The sequence below is a fragment of the Corvus kubaryi genome, unplaced genomic scaffold (genome assembly GCF_017639235.1).
Source record: "Corvus kubaryi isolate FWS band 111438036 unplaced genomic scaffold, C.kubaryi_AGA036_p1.0 37284, whole genome shotgun sequence".
Lineage (NCBI taxonomy): Eukaryota > Metazoa > Chordata > Aves > Passeriformes > Corvidae > Corvus > Corvus kubaryi.
In genome coordinates this window covers 8,525,986-8,543,919 of record NW_024581088.1, presented here as the reverse complement: position 1 = coordinate 8,543,919, position 17,934 = coordinate 8,525,986, and the positions used below count along the sequence as shown (strand labels likewise).

At 43.1% G+C, this 17,934-nt stretch overlaps 2 protein-coding genes across 8 annotated transcripts in view; one reads left to right on the top strand and one right to left on the bottom strand.

Annotated features, from left to right (window-relative positions):
- The first annotated feature begins 6 nt into the window (after positions 1-6).
- TUBD1 (tubulin delta 1) lies at positions 7-4,668 on the top strand. 3 transcript variants are annotated; one of them, XM_042026396.1, is made up of 8 exons: positions 7-538; positions 834-981; positions 1,170-1,386; positions 1,911-2,142; positions 2,843-3,007; positions 3,659-3,790; positions 4,286-4,469; positions 4,557-4,668. In XM_042026396.1, the coding sequence occupies exons 1-8, from the start codon at positions 367-369 to the stop codon at positions 4,657-4,659; spliced, it is 1,353 nt and encodes a 450-aa protein (XP_041882330.1). In that variant the 5' UTR covers positions 7-366; the 3' UTR covers positions 4,660-4,668. The 3 variants fall into 3 exon arrangements, with proteins under 3 accessions (XP_041882330.1, XP_041882332.1, XP_041882333.1); XM_042026398.1 differs by lacking the exons at positions 834-981; positions 1,170-1,386 and having other exon boundaries at positions 458-538; XM_042026399.1 differs by lacking the exons at positions 7-538; positions 1,170-1,386 and having other exon boundaries at positions 913-981.
- Positions 4,669-12,323: 7,655 nt separating this feature from the next.
- Positions 12,324-17,934, bottom strand: part of VMP1 (vacuole membrane protein 1) — a 60,982-nt gene continuing 55,371 nt past the window's right edge. For all 5 annotated transcript variants that reach the window (XM_042026400.1, XM_042026401.1, XM_042026402.1 and 2 more), the window contains 2 exons: positions 16,346-16,448; positions 12,324-15,079 (listed from right to left, as the gene is read on the bottom strand). In XM_042026400.1, the coding sequence (XP_041882334.1) occupies positions 14,936-15,079; positions 16,346-16,448 (247 nt within the window). In that variant the 3' untranslated portion in view covers positions 12,324-14,935. The remainder of the gene's footprint in view (positions 15,080-16,345; positions 16,449-17,934) is intronic.

Sequence of the window (17,934 nt, the reverse complement as noted above, 5' to 3'; positions counted from 1 at the left end):
AAAAAAAAATTGACCTTGTTTCAGTGAAAAAATAGAAAAGTGAGGAAGCAGAGCTGCTGTCAAATGCTGAGTGGGGAAAAACGTCAAAACATACCAGGATGGAGTCAAACACTTTGCTCTGTGTGGTGGAAACAAGGGGAATTCTCCAGGGAATCCTTTTGTCACCTAAGCAGGCTGTGGCATCAGGCCTGGTGCAGTACACAACTGGACAATAGCTACGTTTTTGAACAGGCTTAAAATTTTCGAGTTTTCATCCCAGTTCTGTAATTCTTGGGTTATAATTTCTTGTTTCCATCCTGCTTTACTAAGCAAAAGCGCGAAAACAAATAATTTTCTTTTTCAGGCTTAAATACCAAGCGAATAAGGATGTCAATTGTCACAGTGCAGCTTGGACAGTGTGGGAACCAGATTGGGCATGAGGTGTTCAGTGCTCTCTGCAGTGACATCCGTGGCAGCCACGGGTTGTGTTCCAAGAAGGAGAACGAATCCTACCATGACTCCTGCAAGGAACGGTTCTTCTGCGAGGAGGAATCTGGAGGTACAGTTTTAAAGAGGTTTTTTTCCCCTCTCAGGGTCTGGTTTCAGCACACAGAAACATCAAGTGGTTTCTTTCCTGTAAGATCTATGGTCTCTGGAGTTCGGATTTGTTTTTGACACAATAAATGGTTCAGCAGAAATCAGAGCATGGCCAAATCCGTTCTGTTTTGTCCCATTAATGGTGTGGCTAATGTGGGTGGGAGGAATAACCCTGGGATATTGTATCCATCCAAGTCCATCCATCTCACCTAAATAATTGGCACGTTTTCCCCAATTTTGTTTTCCTTTCTGTGCAGTACCTATTGCCCGGGCTGTGCTTGTTGACATGGAGCCCAAAGTGATCAGCCAGACCTTATCCATGGCTGCCAGGTCTGGCCACTGGAAATACAACAGCCACTCCCACTTCTGTCAGAAGCAAGGATCTGGGAACAACTGGGCCAACGGGTAGGAACAGCTGCCTCAAGCTCCACTGAGGGAATTCTGGAGGCTGATGAGCTGCTCAGACTCCCTAGGAGTGCTAATAGAGCAGCTGTGAGAGTTAAAGTAAAATTGGCTTTTTGAATAAATTCACCTTTCTGCTTTTATTTCAGTATAACCTGCCCTTTCTTGCTGTTTTGTCTGTTACCCCACAGTTACTCTGTTCATGGGCCCAGACACAAAGAAGCCATCATGAATCTGGTGCAGAAAGAAGCAGAGAAATGTGACCGACTCGGGGGATTTTTCACAATAATGAGCATGGCTGGGGGCACAGGATCAGGCCTGGGAGCATTTGTGACCCAGTGCTTGAGAGATGCTTTTCCAACCTCGTTCATACTAAACCACGTTATCTGGCCCTATGGCACTGGGGAGGTGAATGTCATATTGCCTTTTAATAGATAATAATAGTTTATATAGAATTTCTATGTTCATAATCACAGTTTACTTTTAAACAAAATATCTACAACAGAAATAAACTAGAAAATAGGTACATTTTACACTGAAAAAGTTCCAATGACTCAGTAACACAGCTAAAGAATTTTCACCAAAAAATCTTGATAATTTAGGTGCTGAAGTGGTGCAGAGTCACAAGAAGCTCTGCTATCTAACTAGATAATCTCCTGATATGCTCTTATCTCAGCATTATAATCAGTTCCCAGGCAGATCTTGTTCCAGCATGTTTCTATGGAGAGAGATGGATAACCTGATTTTCACGCGTCTTGCCTTCTTTCTGTGAAAAGGCTCTGAGCTCTTGACCTCATTCTGCACTCTGGCAAAGAAAATTAATCACTTCCTAAATTACAACTAAGGAAACAGTAGGAGCCAGAGGATTATAAACTAGAAAGAGATTAAGTTGTTTGACTCTTGTTTGTGTGTGGTTTTTTGTTTGCTTCCAGGTCATTGTTCAAAACTACAACTCTGTTTTGACTCTGTCACATCTGTACCAGTCATCAGATGCCCTTCTTGTCCATGAAAATGATGTCATCCACAAGATCTGTGCCCAGCTGATGAATATCAAACAGATTTCCTTCAGGGATGTGAATCAAGTCATTGCACACCAGCTGGGCAGTGTTTTCCAGCCCACTCACACAGCAGGAGAGGGCTCAGGCTACAGCAGAAACCCATTAGGTACCAAACCCAACATCCACACACACCTTTCTGGAGTCAGTTCAGCTGTGAATCGAAGTTCTTCAGTCTCCTTGCTATGTATTTGGATACATCCCAAGTTTTAAGACAGGAAAAGACCAATTTAGAAGTTCAATCCCAATGTTGTAGCAAAATCAAAAATAGATCCCCCCACTTCTGGTTTCATTCTTTACCAAAAGAACCCTGTTTCTCCTTTTTCAAGTGATCACAGACACCCTTGTATCTATTTACATTTCAGAGGAAATTTGTGCAGGGCAGTAATTTTGGACTGATTTTCACACTTCACTTTGGGTTAGAAGTTTGTTTGAACTGAAACAAACTGAGAGTTTTGTGTTTTGCTCAGGCAGAAGAGGTGAGCAGACAACTGGGTAACAACACACAACAGGCTGACATTTGTACCTTTAAGGAATTGGAAAAAGTTGCCCATATTTCTTGTAAAATTAAATTTTCACATCTGTCTGGAGCACAGAGAGTCCTTGAGATTTTGAGCCAGACTAAAGTGAGAAAGTCTAAATTGTAAAATAAAAGCTACTAACACCCTGTATAGAACTCAGTAATACACAGCAAGTTTGCATGACTTTGAAATTGCTAAATCTCTGAACATTCCTCACTCTTCTCCCATTTTAGCTGCCCTATGCAATATTTTTGTCAAACATGAGCAGCTGTTGATCTCTTCTTTCAGGAGACTTAATGGAGACGTTGGTTCCACATCCCGAGTTCAAGCTGCTGGGCCTGCGGAACATCCCCCAAATGCCTGAGAACTCTCTGGCTTACAGCACCTTCAGCTGGCCTGGCCTCATCAAACACCTCAGGCAGATGCTCATTGCTAATGCTAAAATGGAGGAAGGTAAAATAAACACCATTCACTCCCCTTCAGTCTCCATCACTCTTTAAACGTTTATTTTTACAGATGGAATAAAGCTTAATGTTTTGTGGAGCTCACAGTTCAGAAAGGAGCTGCTGCCCTCAGCAGGAATTTGCCCCCACAAAACCAGCTGCTCCTTTAACCATTCCCTCAGCTGCCACAGCAGCTCCTGCTCTGCTTCCAGACATCTCAGTTAATTATAACTATTGAAAATACACAAACCAAATGAACAGTTTGTGGCTGTGCACTTAATTTACATAACTCATTTGGAACATTCCTTGGATAGTGAGCTCTGCTTTTTCCTTTTACACCTTCTACTCATAAAAATCAGGCTCAGCTCTCCCATATAATTCACATGGAGAATTCAGTTACAGCTCCCAGTTATGCAAGGAATGGGCTGGAGGCTTGCTAAGTATAGAAACGGGTATCCATTTTCTCTGGCAGAGTGACTACCAGGCAAATACTGCTGGATTAGCAGTGGTTTTCTCTGGGCATTGTGTGATTGCTGCTTAATTCATGTGCAGCAGCTACAAACTCCAGTATGGGCTCAGTTTGGGGCACAGTGATAGTTCCCATCTGCATCTTCACAAAACATTAACTTCCTTTTATATCTCTTTTTCCCAAATCCCAAAGGTATTGATTGGCAAGTACGACCACCACACCCAGGCTCCTCCATCCCCTCCACAAACAAACCTCTGCACTTCAATACTTCCATTGCCAACCTGGTTATCCTGAGAGGAAAAGATGTGCACGACGTAGACTTGGGTAAGAGGGAGAAGCACAGCACCTCAGGGATTCTGGTTTCACATCTCACTGCTCTTTGAAACCGTATCTGATGTAAGTGGAAACATCCCAAGACCACATGTTTTGACTCCTAAGGTCAATATTCCCTCTAGAAACATTTTGCTGTCCAAGGCCACATTGTCTAATTGCTTAGGGCTGTTATATTTTACTTTTGAGTTTCCTGAAGCACTTCAGGGAAGGAGGAAGAGACTCAATTCTGTATATCTGGAATTCTTGGCTATAATGTCTGAAAATATATATAGCTGTTTCTGGAGTGATGAGCATTGCTGGCAGCTGAAGTATCCACACAAGAGTGCTTCTAGATAATCTAATGAATCTGTTTAAAAGTTGTATTTTCAACAGGCTGCCCACTCTGCAGATGTTTTCCCAGGACTGAATTGATCTGACAGCATTGATCAGGCCACACAGGGATCAAGTTTGGGTTTTGTCCAAAGGGCTGTCCTGTTTCTGCTACAGGAAGTTTCCAAGATCCCTCATTATACACATCATGGCTAAACCCTCAGGATGCTTTTAGTGCATGGAAAACACCCAGAGCATTTAACAAGTATGAGAAGTCTGCTTCTTTGGTCAGCAACAGCCAGTTCCTGCTGAAACCTCTCGACAGCATCGTAGGAAAAGCTTGGAATATGTTTGCTTCCAAGTAAGTGAAAATAATTATGCTGATACTTCACTAATAATTGCCAATATCTTCATTGATTTCTAATGTTTGACCCATTATTCAACACAGGGCTTACCTTCACCAGTACACAAAGTTTGGAATTCAAGAGGAAGATTTCCTGGACTGCTTCACAACCCTGGAACAAGTTATCTCCAGTTACACCAACCTGTGATTTCATTTTTTTGTTAAAATGGTCTGAAATAGAGATTTACTGAAAGAACCAAGCTGGGAAACCTTCCATCAACTTCCTGAAGTATGTGAGTTATTGTACTGGAGTTATTTTTCAATCTTAGGAAGTGTGTCTGTGTTTGAATAGCAAGAACTGAATCTGAACTGAATATATTGATATATTCATATTATTCTTTATATAATTTAATATATATTTTTATATATATAGGTATTTAATATATCTAATAAATACCTATTTTTCAATACATTTGCTATATACTGTAGCTGTGTCTCTGAACATCATTTTTGGCCCTTCAATATTCAACTACCGTGATCTAATATTTGATAAAAATTGAACAAGTGCTTGACTGCAGCAGGCAGGCATTCCTGATCCTCCACTTTCAAATTTTCATTATAACACTTTGCCCTCTGAATGCTTCAGTATTGATACAAATGCACAGAATCAGAATTATTAATCCAAGCCCCATCTGGGTGCCATTCAAGATACAATTTGCTTTCCTTTAAAGCAAACCAAGATTAAATTCTATTTTAAGGACCTTAATTTTGACAAAACAACAAAAGTTTTGAACCATCTTTTAAAAGAAATATGAAGAGTTCTTCATTTCCCTTTCATCCTCAATTTATATTAGAGATGATAATTATGTCCTTTTCTGACCATTTCACTTAGCAAAACTACTCCTGTTCTTCTCCCTGTAAGTTATAAGCTAATTCCATTGTTAATTATTTAAACATATTTGAGATGAGGAGGGCTGTTAGATTGCAGCTCTAAGAGCATTTATTTGATATAATATAATTAATAGAATACATTTTATGATTTCCAAAGTCAATTTTAAGGACTTGGCTCTTTTTTGCACAATTTTACCACGACCACAAGGTGGTGCCCTGGGAAGCTGCAGCTCCCTCCTGGCAGGAGAAGGGATGGAATGGCTTGGGAAGGCACACACTGAATTAAAATAAAATAAAAAGAGTACAGTAGAATTAAAGATTAGAGCTTTCTTCTATTAGCCTCTATTAGCTTTTCATTAATGGTAGGGAGAGCTTTGGGAATTCTTGCCATTCCTCCCCCCATCACACTGTTCTCCCATGCCATTTCATTCAAAAGATGGCAGCTCAGAGCTGGGGCCTGCTCTGGTCAAAAGGGGTTTTCTGATGTGTTTCTGTCACTTTCAACCATTGTCTAATTTGGGTATTTTCACAGAAGAAACTGCAGGAAAGATTGCACAAGAAGTTCAGACAAACAGCACAGGCAATTTGAGTTTGCAGGAACAAAGGGTCAGGAAAGGAGACCATGGTGAGCTTCTCCCTCCTCCAAAAGGCACAGGATGTTCAGCAACGCAGAAATAAATTTCCCTGGTGTTTTCAGCAGATCCCAAACAGAATTTCCAGTATCAGAAACGAGAATAGGTAACTCCATGAAAAAATGGCCAAATCCCAGGAATCCTTTTCCTCCTCACTTCACAGAACCGGTAAAAGAGACTTTCAAAAGGCTGAGGACAGGTAAGTTCTCTGAGAAACAAGGAAGAGAGCAATGGGTCATTGTACTGCTGTAGCAATAAATAACTTTATTGCAGAAATAACCTCATGTTATCTCTATGTATTCATAACTCTGAGCATGAAGCAAACACAGCAGGTGCTTAGTGCCCTATGAATGATACAGACCCATATTTATTATTTATGGCACTTCCAGCTAATGGAGCAGGATATTTGGTCTTTTTTTGTTTGTTTGATGGCAGAATTTGTGCCACGTCAGGAAACACAGCACACAGGTAAGATGTCTAACTCCAAAGCAAAAATTCAGATTTTAGCTGTTATAATCCCTTACTGCTCTGGAGAAGGGGCTGACAAGAATTGTTTTATGCATCTCTAAGCTTCTTCCTGTGAATGTTTTTCAGTCCTGAAATTCTCACACCCTTTCCCAAACTGAGCCTTCATTTTTTTGATCTGTGATGGGATTCCTTTATTTTTTCCCCAGGATGTGGAAAGGGTCAAAGTGACAGGAAGTAAATAGCTACTATCACATAATCATCACTTACAATTACATTAAAAGGTGGAGGAGTAATTCTCTCTGTTATTGATAAAATTAATTATGGAAATGGAGCCTGGAAGAAGGCCTTAATTTCATTAACAATTACAATTAATGAGGTAGATCAAAGGTCAGCACAAGCCAATGGCTCAGAGACAGGAAGAGCAGAATCGGTGGCCTTGACCTTGCTTGTTGTAGGCAAAGTCCCGACAGGATGTCCATAAACCAGGAACAATGCTCCAAATCTCACTATTGTTTGTTGGAATGGACAGGTGCAGCTCACTTGGAAGCTGATTCAAGGACTCCAACTATAGCAGACATTTCATGAATAGGAGAATATTTGAACACAAATAACAAAACAAACAAAAAAAATGCCCTACCCCCTAAAAAACAACCCACAAACAAAATAAACTCACCAAAATCCAACCCAGGAACAAAAATAACCTTTAGTAACCTAAAATGCTTTAAAATGTTTGGCAAGTGACAGGCACTGAGGTAGTTACAGATAGAATTTTTTGGGGGGAGGGGCATAAATAATAGATATTGGTGCTTTTAAGGTTAAACCCAGCACCATCACAGGAAGGAAGGAAATATATAAGGGAAAAAATCTGTGGTTCCCACAACAACCAGGGTTTAATACATGAAAGGTGGAAGTTGTATTCAAATTACCAGTTGAAACATTACTGAGAAACACTAAGGTACAAAAGGGTATTGAATGAATAATTCACTTCTTTCTGCATTTGCTAATAAATTTAGTAGAGATAAATATTATGAAATGAGAGCCCAAACATCCAAAAGGAAATAGGACCAAGTGTACTTTAAAGAAATCTGCTTTTTGCTCGACACCACTTTAAAAACTGCACAGGAGGAATCAGGAAAGTGATTCATGGATCCGATAGAGCACAAAAAGGAACTGAGCTGCTGCCTTTCCTCAAGGGCAGCCCAGACACAGCTTTTCCAAGGCAGCAAATTCCCCCGGAGCTTCCTGCTCCAGCCTCTGCCCACGCTCCAGAGGCACAGCCCGGACACTCGGGCAGCTTTTAACGGGCTGGAAGTGGAGCTGATAATCCTGAATTTGAAGCATTGAGCCTTTCCGGCTCTTTCAGTCCAACTGGGGCTCACAATGGTCCCTTCTGAGCTCACATTGTGGGAATCCTGTCCCTGCAGACGGCCACTTCCCCTGCCCGGGTGGGGCACTGACTCAGCCCCCGCCCTGGAGCAGCACAACCCCGTTTAACCCTTTCCAGGGGCTACAGCAGGGTGGCCAAACAAATACTCCTGCCAACCACAGGGAGCACGTGGAAAAGGTGAAAACGGCCCGAGAGAAGAGATCGGAGAAGCTGCTCGTTAGGAAATAAAGGCAATTTTTAGAGTAAATGTGTTTCATGATAAAGATCATGGAAGATATGTAAATTTTAACCCCATGTTCATACAAGCCTGAGAGATATCAAACAGTGGCTCATAAGAAAGTCACACTTATCTGTGTGAATTAGGTGCTAGAAACCTTCTTAACTTTTAAAATCCCAAATGTTACACTGTAAGATAAAAAATAAGTAAAATGAAGGTGCTCTCTAGGCCAATATTCCTACTTTAAAAGTAAAAGCATTAAGTGGAGAAACTAAAATAAGCCACTGGTTAAACAACAACAACAAGACAGAAAAACATTGCTTGAGCTTTTGTTTCACTGGTTGTATGTGAGGAGAAACAAGCCCCGTGCTGGATTTGCACTGAAATGGGTGCGTTCTGCAAAAATGATCATTCTACATACTTGGTTACATGGACAACGTCACGTTTATTTAAGGCTCACAAAAATACACTTCAGTTGCCTGAGAATGGTGTAATTGTGGTCAGATGGCAGGATTGAATTTGAACTTTTGCCCAGCAGTCTCCAAGATGTAATGGATCATTTACAGGAGCACGTCAGGAGAGCAGAGCCCGTGGAGCCAAGTGGGAAGTGGCCTCATCCCACAGGCTGAAGGTGGAATAAAATCCTGCCTGGACTTGGCTGGCAAGGGCAGCTGTGGCTGCTCCCTGGAATATCCTCAGTGAGGGTGGTGAGAGCTGGGCACTAATTCAGAGCTGCTGCTTTCCAGATGGCCTGGAACAATCCTGAGTTCAAGGATCCATCTTTCCATGCTTGCTGCTGGCTGTCCTGTCCTGTCACTTGCAAACACCAGGAAATTTCCTCCCCACCCCACTTCGGGTAACTCCAGCCTGTGTTAGCTGACTGTGAGTCATTTAAGTCAGCAATTGTGTTTATGTAGTGATTTGAAGTTGTGAATCTCTCCTTTATACGCCAAATTTGGGGAAGAAACTTGAAGTTCAGGCTTCAACTTGGCCAAAAATTGCTCCACACCAAGGGCAGAGAGGGCTCCAAGGCCCAAGGGATGGGACATCAGTGACAGTTTCAAGCAAAGGCTCTCAGGACCTGCCAAACAACACTTAAACCCTTTCCTTCTTCACTTAATTGGAACAATCTCTCAGTCACAACTGAAATCTGTTGCCAGAGATTGCCTCACTTCTCCCACAAACACCTGGCTCCTCCTCGGCAGCCACAAGGCTCCGGTGCTCCAGGGCTGCAGTGGGGTTTGCCACACATAGAAGTGTGAGAGACACTTTGTACAGAAGTTAAAGGAGGCAACAGAATTAAAATCACCACTTGCAGTAGCAAAATATTGCTTTGAAAATGTTTTTGGCATCCATTACTTGGAACTCAAGTAAATACCAGCTTCAGGCATCTTAAAAGTTTCTTCCTTGCTGCTCCCCACCTCGAGCCTTACACAACACCCAGGAATGCACTGACTGTGTCACAAGAGGTCAGCTGGGTTGAGGAGAGACCTACAAATCCAGGAATGTGAGAAATGAAATGTGTTGTTATGAAAATATCCTAAATATTAAGAGCTCTCCAGAAAACAGCTGCAGCAAACGAGGCACTGAGATCAGTGAGGGTTTGAACCAGACCAGAGAGGTTTTGTGACCATGGCAAGATTTGCACAATGTTGTAAATCTGGACATGTGTTTTCTCTCTGAGACAGAGAAATGACGAGCACAGCAACCTGCTTTTCTCATCAAAGGATGGAAAGATCCTAATAAACTTTCTGAGGAAAGCCACAGTCCCTCAAAGTGTGAGCCTTGAACAAGGTATTGATGTTTAATCAGCAGCAGCTCCTGCAAGGGAACTGCCAGGTTATTTCCTGAGGGTACAGAAGGAAAAAGGCACCACAAGGTCATTTCCGGTGGATACAACAAGCTTTGGGAAATGCATTGGCTCTCTTAAGAATTTCTTACAGGTGGTACCAGAGTCACCATCCCGTTTTACACGGCCAGAAGAGCCGTTTCCAGGAGCCGGGTGTGGCCGCGGGGCCGTTATCGGAGCAGGAACAATACCCCGAGCTGACAACTCCTATCTCTCGCCTTTCAGCAGGAAACAGCCGCCAGTTTCCTTATTGCCACTGCCCGGGCAACCCCGGCAACAACCCCGGGAAGCTTCTTGGAACACCCGAACAATGAACTGGGAGCGACTCCCCTGGAACACGAAGATGCCACATTGCCCCCGACCTCAGCAGCTTCTCAAACGAGCTCTAGAGAAAGGTGACCTTTGGTTTAATGCTAATGGAGCCACTGCTCTTTGACTCATTCTAGGGATGAGAATAATAATAACAACAATAATAAAACGCCCTCAGCACAACAAAGGGCAGCGTTAAAGCAAACTAAACCCAAGCTGGGCCCATTCCACAGGTTCACATTTGCACCTTTGTTTTACCACACCTGAACACCACCAGAAACGAACACAATGAATGGCCTCAACAGCCTCTTCGGATGGGGTAATAATCCCCTTTTTTGACCAAAATACCAGTTTTTCTCCTGAATTCCCAACACATTCCAAGCACTCACTAACTGCTGGGCTCTCTCCGTTTGCTTGTGCCTGGGAGGTGACAGAACAGCGGTGAGTTTCTGTGTTTGAGCTCCTTCCCCTCTTGTGACAACTGACCCAGGTTGTTCCAGCCTCTCCCTCTGACACCACTGCCAGAACAATGTTCTGCTGCCTTTTATGAAAGCCGAGTGGAGGCATCAATAAACAAGTGAAATGTATAATGAAATTCATGCCAGCACTTCATGCCCTCAATTAGGCACTTGAATTAGCAAAGCCACAGCAGGCTCTGAGAGTTTTTCGGCATAATCCTTCTAAAAATGAGTTTGCAAGAGCACATGCAAATATTTACCCTCATGTCTGAATCCATCAGAGGTGTTTCACAGGGAAGGCGATTGCTCCACTCCCCTCTCCTGACGTTACAGTGATCCAGCACTGATCCCTCACCTGCCCAGCAGGATCCCCTCCCACACCCACACACCACCGGCTGCTGCAATCCGGAGACCTGGGTGAAGTACTTACTGGTTTTCCTTCTTCTCCAAAAACCCAGCAAATTTACAGAAAAAAGGGCATAATATTAAATCTCAGAAGAGTAATTTCAATTACCTTATCTATAATTACATTCAGCCTTTTAACTGCTGATTACAAAGTATTTTTTAACCATGTGCTTCAAAGAAAACCGATTATTTTTACCTCCAAGGAACTCACCCAACCCCCACTTATCTTTACACCTGCCATCAATTTTGTTCACTAATATTTACATTTCTGCTTGATAATCAGGGAAACATCCAGAGTGTTTAGCTTGTGCCTGCAGCGAGAGGGAGGCTGATTCTAACAAATTAAATAATGAAGGCCAAAAGCACAGCAGGGAAGGACTCTCTGGAACAGCATTAAGCCACTGTCAAGTGTTAATGACAAGGATCTTTTAGCAGGAACAGGCAGCTGGGGGAGTTCTGAGGGAGCTGCTTGAACAGAAACACAGCGTGACACTGGCACGGAGGGAAGGAACTCCAGGACAGGGAGCAGCCGCTTTCCTGACTGTTTTGATGGATGTGAGGCTGGAACTGGACGGTTTGACTTGACCTGGCTCGGGGTGACCTGAGCTTTGCTTACACCAACAATTCCTGCCTGCTGGGGCACGGGGTGGCTGCCAGCAAAGGGGCACTGACACCTCTCGGTGCCCTCAGAGAGCTCGGGGAGACACAGTCCTCAGGGCAGGCAGGAAAACAAGGAGAGAACGCAGAGGAAGAGGAGCTGCAGCCCTACCTGACCTCGTTCCACAGATAATGAGACAAAAAAAAAAAAATCTCCATCACATTAAAGTCATTAGCTGTTCTTAGAGGGCTGTTACTTCCGTGTGATTTTCAGTCATTCCCAGAAAAACAACCCCCAAGATACTTTATTTAGTGGCTAACTACAAGAAACAGCAGCTAAAAATAGGGATTTGTGCCAAGATTGTTCCTCTTGCAAGAGCTCCCTTTGGATTTGTGTCCAACACACTGAACTGACTGACTGCTTCCAATGTGTAATGAAGATTATGTGCAACAAAAGGAAACTTTGGGTTAAGGGAGCAAAATCCATGTTTTCAGGTCAAATGCTAAAGGCTGAGTCTTTCTCTAAAGGCACAAAATGCAACTGCTGAATTATCTTCTGTGTTCACACTGGAGAATGTTTGGGACAGCAAATGTCACAGTGTTACCAAGAGAGTTCAATACAGAGAATGGAAACAATCCAGCTGAAATAAACACTGGGAAACGTTATTTCTTTGTTTATTTAAGCAACATAAAGCTATCCATTGCAGATCTCATCAGGTTTGTGTCACTTTTGTTTCTGTTATTAGGTTTTTTTTACCTTTTACCAAGTCTTATATCCCAGGTAGAAGCAGGTAGAATGATCACTTCCTTAAGTGTTAGAAAGCTTCAAATTAACAGCAGAGCTTATTGGAATGGACACATGGAAACACAAGCTGAAGAACTATAGATATAGATATATATATATTTCACACTGTATATATGTAAACATATTGAACCAAAAGTGGGAGGAAGCTTTCAGTTTTCCTTGTGGTTTTCCAGCAGGCAAGAGGCAGAATTTTAAGGAGACCTCTAAAGCATTTAGAAAGGTGCAGTTTGCTGGCTCAGGCTCTAGGAAAAGGGTTTTTTTTTCTCATTTAGTTGTTGTTGCAGAGTCCTAATTCCAACCTGAGAGCACACAGGAACCCCAACCCCTCCCAGAAGTGTGAGAGGTTAATAAATACCTGTGTCCCTCAGGTGACAGATTTGGGGACCAAAAAGCTGCCACTAGAAGTGGGGAGAGCAGCCACGGGCTGTCACTGATGCAGTGTCCTGAGGGGAAATGCAACTCTGAGGGGTCTGTAGGCTGAAAAAGTGAAGTTCCAAACAGAGCTGTGGGGTTTGGAATTGTACCAGAACGAGTTCTTTGTGACATTATTTTCAAAGGCCATATTTAGGGCAAAAATTTGAAAGATTTAGTAAATACTGTTCACCTTTTAAAAATCACCAGGAGCAGCTGAACGGCCTTTGTGCTTTCAACTTCCTCGTAGCAAATCCTGCACTCAGACTTTCAGATATTGGAATTGAATCTGTCCGAGCAGTCTGTGCAAATCCTCCCCACTCATTCCCAGCACTGCCTGAAGGTCCCTGTGAAGCCAAGAGAATCGGTACAAACCTCACCCCCCAGGGGAAGCTTTACAAGGGCTTTGTTCTGCAGGACCGCGGCACCGCGGGCCCTCTGAGCTCATTTCCAGCCCAACCAAAGACACTGATGTGCTGCTGATGCTCAATGGAAACAGCTGGGGATGGATGAGAAACAGTCAGATGAGAGATACCAAAATGTCAGACAGCCTACCGACTGTTGTTGCCATGAGATCCAACAGTCAACATCAGTCTGATAAGCTATCCGACAGGATGGTACAGCCATGGCATGGCACGACGCTGGCAACACGACAGGACACTCGGGCAGGGTCGAACACACCTGGCTCCAGCCCTGCCTAACCTGGGGCACCGAGCAGCCTAAGCTAAGCAGGAGCAGCAGCTCAGCTGCCCCGGACTCTGGGCCACCTCCTGAGAACGCTAATTAGAAAGGCAAATTAATTCTTGGTGCTTACCCCTTAGGATAAAAGTAAAAAACAATCGTTCAGAAGTGATCAGAGCAGCGATACAGGTACAGCAGCAGTGGGGATTTATGCACTAAGGAGGGAAAAGAGCCATTTTAATATCAATTCTGTTCCTGTACATCAGAACTGACACACACTGATCATAACAAATCTGACTTTAAAAGCATGAGGTTAAGGGTTCTCTAAAGTTCTCTGCACCATTGCTGGGTAGCCATAAACTCTGCTTTCAGCTGGAATCTTAACTCCTCCCCCTCTCTTCTCCTCCACTGCCCACAGTTCTGGCCTCAGGGGCAAACACCTGAGCAGAATTTAGGATCACCAATCTTGTTCTCTATTTAATCTATTTAAGCAGTGACTGTGCTTGAAGCAAGGCATGGCCTTCCCTCCTTCCTTTGCTAAGCAAGAAGTTCTGAAGAAAAAAGAACAAAAAAAGAACAAAACAAAACAAAAAAAGAACAAAGGATTTGAGCACCATTAGTACAGGAAGGATGAGCAAACATGCACAGAGCATCCAAAAGTGAGAGAGGAAAAGAAACAGCTTAAAAAGACTGACACAAGAAATTCTGGAATGATCAAAGATGACTTTATAAAGTTTTTATCTTAACTTCATTCTAAATATACAGAATAAAAAATGTTGGCTTCAGCATTTGACATCAACCATCTCTGCTAACATCATGAAGTGGGAGAAGGTGGCTTTTCCAGCGTGCAATGCAATGGGACACTGGGAATTCAGACAGAACAGCCTTACCATGAGGGACATGCAACAGTTGGTACCCAGTCTGTACTCAGTTATTTACATTTTGATGGTCTTGAAAGTTATGGAAAAAGCAAAACAGCCACCCTTCAAAAGGAAACGTTACCCTCAGGTCAGTCTGAAGTTAAATCAGGAGACGGAGAGTATTAAATAATCAGTTTTGGAAGTAATTTGGATGGACAACATTTGTGTTAAACTCCATTTAACATCCCATTGTCCATCCTGTAAACCACAACCCAGACTCGTGAAGCATTTACACCTTACCTTAACATTTTTAAGTTTGTCAGTGAAACCTTTGCTCTAATATCCAAATTACTTTCAAAATCAAACAAAAAAAAAACCTTGTTAAGAGTTGAAATTTGATGTTAAAAAATTTTTCCCCCTTTTGAATAATGCTGATTTTTAAACATATGAAAAGATGTGTCATTTCTCGTGTCTGCCAAAACCCATCCTGGGGTTTTTCCCATTTTTCCCAAGCTCATTTGGTTTTTTCTTCGGAGTACATCTTCTGTTGCAGTCGCTTGGCATAGCTCTGGGCCATGGAGTTGATGATAGATAAGATAAAATAACAAACCATGACAATCACCAATTTTTCAAACATCCAGGATAGCCAGTTTTCCCCCTGAAGAGACAAAAACGGAGGAGGAGAATAAAGATTAGTGGACAGAACAACGGAGAGTTCTGGGTGAAAGGGGAAAGCCTGACAGTGTCTTTATTCTGCAATTAATCAAATTAAAAACAGGAACTAAGTGCAACTCGACAGGATTCCTGCAGGTCCCTCTGCAAAGCTGACTTTAGTCCCTTGAAAGACAATGCAGGAGGGGCTGCCAAATCCACTGGCGGGCAGATGACGAACCCCGATCGTTCCCAGTGTGCTCCCACAGTGATTTATTATTCCCAGTATTGTTTGGTCTTCGCTAACAATTCGTGGAGTTCAGAATTAGCAGCCCCTGCCTGACATCCCCCGTCATGTTCCTCGCAGAGAAAACAATCAGGTCATTGGTTAACAATGTGTTTTTTCCCTAAACTGCCCATTCTGGGTTATCTCCCCATTAGGATCCGACTCTGGTGTCCCTGGAAGTTGCGGCGCCGGTGCCACTTCACGGGAATTCTCACGTTGTGCTTTTTGTCAAAGGAGGGCAGCAATGCTCTGCCCAGAAATCCCTGCCCAGAAATCACTGCACATTTCCTGACTCCAGCCAGAGCCTCCCCAGTCCGGCTCTTTTGTGGTAAAATGGGCAAAGGGACATTCCCAATAGCTACAAATATTGCACGTGAAATGTGAGTTGGATTCACGGATTTTATCTCAAAACGCCTCAGCAGCCTAAAGAATTTCATATCAAAGTTGCTCTGTTCCACTGAAAATTCAGGGCAAGTTTTTTAAAATACTGCTTTTTACATTTTAAGGGTTTTTTTCTGTATGAAAGTACACTTCTGCCCCTTGTACCTGCTCTGAACACTGTAATTTTTTTTCCTTTCAAAGACTAAAGGCTTGGGGATTTTATTTCTCTTACTGTCCACTGAGCCACAGATCCCACTGGCTTCTAAGGCAGCGGTGCTGCCCAGTCTGTTACCATTTCACATGGAAAGGCAACTTTTTTCTCCTTAAATTTAACTTTCCCAAGAGGCACCTAATGCAGAGGCAGGACAAACCACTGGTTTTGCTTTATACTTTCATTTATTCTCAAAAGGATTTAAATGCAGTTGCACACAATTAATATTTTTAATTCCCAGGTTGCTTTTTAAATGAGATTTTTATCTATTCCCTGGGTCAGTGCAGATCTTTGAAAAACAGAATCGGGAGTTCCATCGGTAAAAACTACAAGGCAAAGACAGGCAGGGAAGGGAAAAATGAGCTGGGGAGGGAGGGAGGCAAAGAGGGTCTTACCTGTGGCACAGCACTGTCGGATTTGTGGTGAAGTTTTATCCTCTGAGCTTCCAAATATTCTTGAAATGGCTTCTGAAGAGAAGGACCTATACTCGGAATAGCACTGATGGAAAGTTCATCCCAGAGAACAAGACAAAATAGGGAAGAAAAAAAAAAACAAAAACAAAAAAACATTTTTTTTAAACTTACCACTTTACCTAATTAGAACAAAGTTCAAAGGCTGAGCCACAGCTCAGAAGGAAACTTGAAGCTACTCGAGAAAACAGAAACCCACGAAATAAAACACATTTCATCTTTTGATCTGATACTTCGGGAGGGATGTATTTCCCCATCCTCAAAAAGTGCTTAAAAAGAAAAATATTTCTGAGCAAGACAGTGCTGGGAAGAGAGGAAGAAGCCGGGAGCGGGAGCGTTTCCTTGGAGGCAGGAGGAGGCAGCGGCGCTGAGAACCCAATGAATGACTTCGGAGAAGTCCCACATTTATCAGCGGCAGTTCCTGTAAGAACTGGTTTGAACCGATTAATAAGGAAATGACTGGGGCTTGTGTCATCCCTCGGTTAAAAAAGAAACTGCTCGCCCCAAGCCTCGCCCCCTCTCCCGCACGGAGCCGGCCCCTCGCCCCAGCCAAGTCCTTATTAGGACAATCCGTGCGTCATCCCTTCCCAAAAAGAATGCGGGAGCAGATCCTGGAGCGCCTCCCCCGAGCCGGGATTAACAAAGGAACAAAGGAGCGATCTGAACCCTGCCCCGAATCGGGCCAGGCTCCCTGGCAGAGGGCTCGCACAAAAGCTGAACACCTTGTTCCCGATGTTGGAAACATCCCGCTTTGGGAACGGGAGCGCTCTGAGTTGATGCTGGGCAGGCTCTCAGCAGCCTCCAGGCTTCCAGCAGCTTTTCCTTAAATCCTACTTAGCAGGAGATCCAAAACCCTTTAAGAATGGTCACAACCTCTAAAAAACTCCCAAATCAAATATAAATTCTAAATGATCACCACGGCCTGAGCTGTGTGGGGAGAACGCTCCCAAAGTTGGATCCACACCATCCACCTCATCCTAACTCCAGCCACGGGGGAGTTCTCATTACTGACCACTTGGATTTCAAAGAGAAAGGAGATTTTTTTGTTTAATTTTAAAGAAATCACCATGCTCTTCTACATTAAAAAAACTCACCTAAATTTTGATTATTTGGTTTTATTATTTCCACCACTCCTGCTGCTACTCCAGGGAGGGTTTAGTAAAACACACTTCAGACCCAGGATACACCACTTGTACATCCAACAGGTTGTACAATTGACCATCTCCCTCTGGGTGACTCAAGCCATTCCCCTCAGCCTCCTATTCTGACACCATATTCCCTTTTCCAGGCCAAAGCCCAATTAAAAACTAACAGCTTTCTAATTTTAGGAATTTATGAAAAGCACGAAACAAAGTGTCTCATTCTCCTCCAGTAAATCTATTTCCTTCATGGCCAGGGGCAAAGGAGGTTTTCTGAACCCATTTCCCAGCAGAAGGTCGCTTCCCCCGTGATTCACCGCCCCGTGAGACAAACGGGTGAGGAAATTCTCTGCCCAGACTGGTAAAAATTCAGGG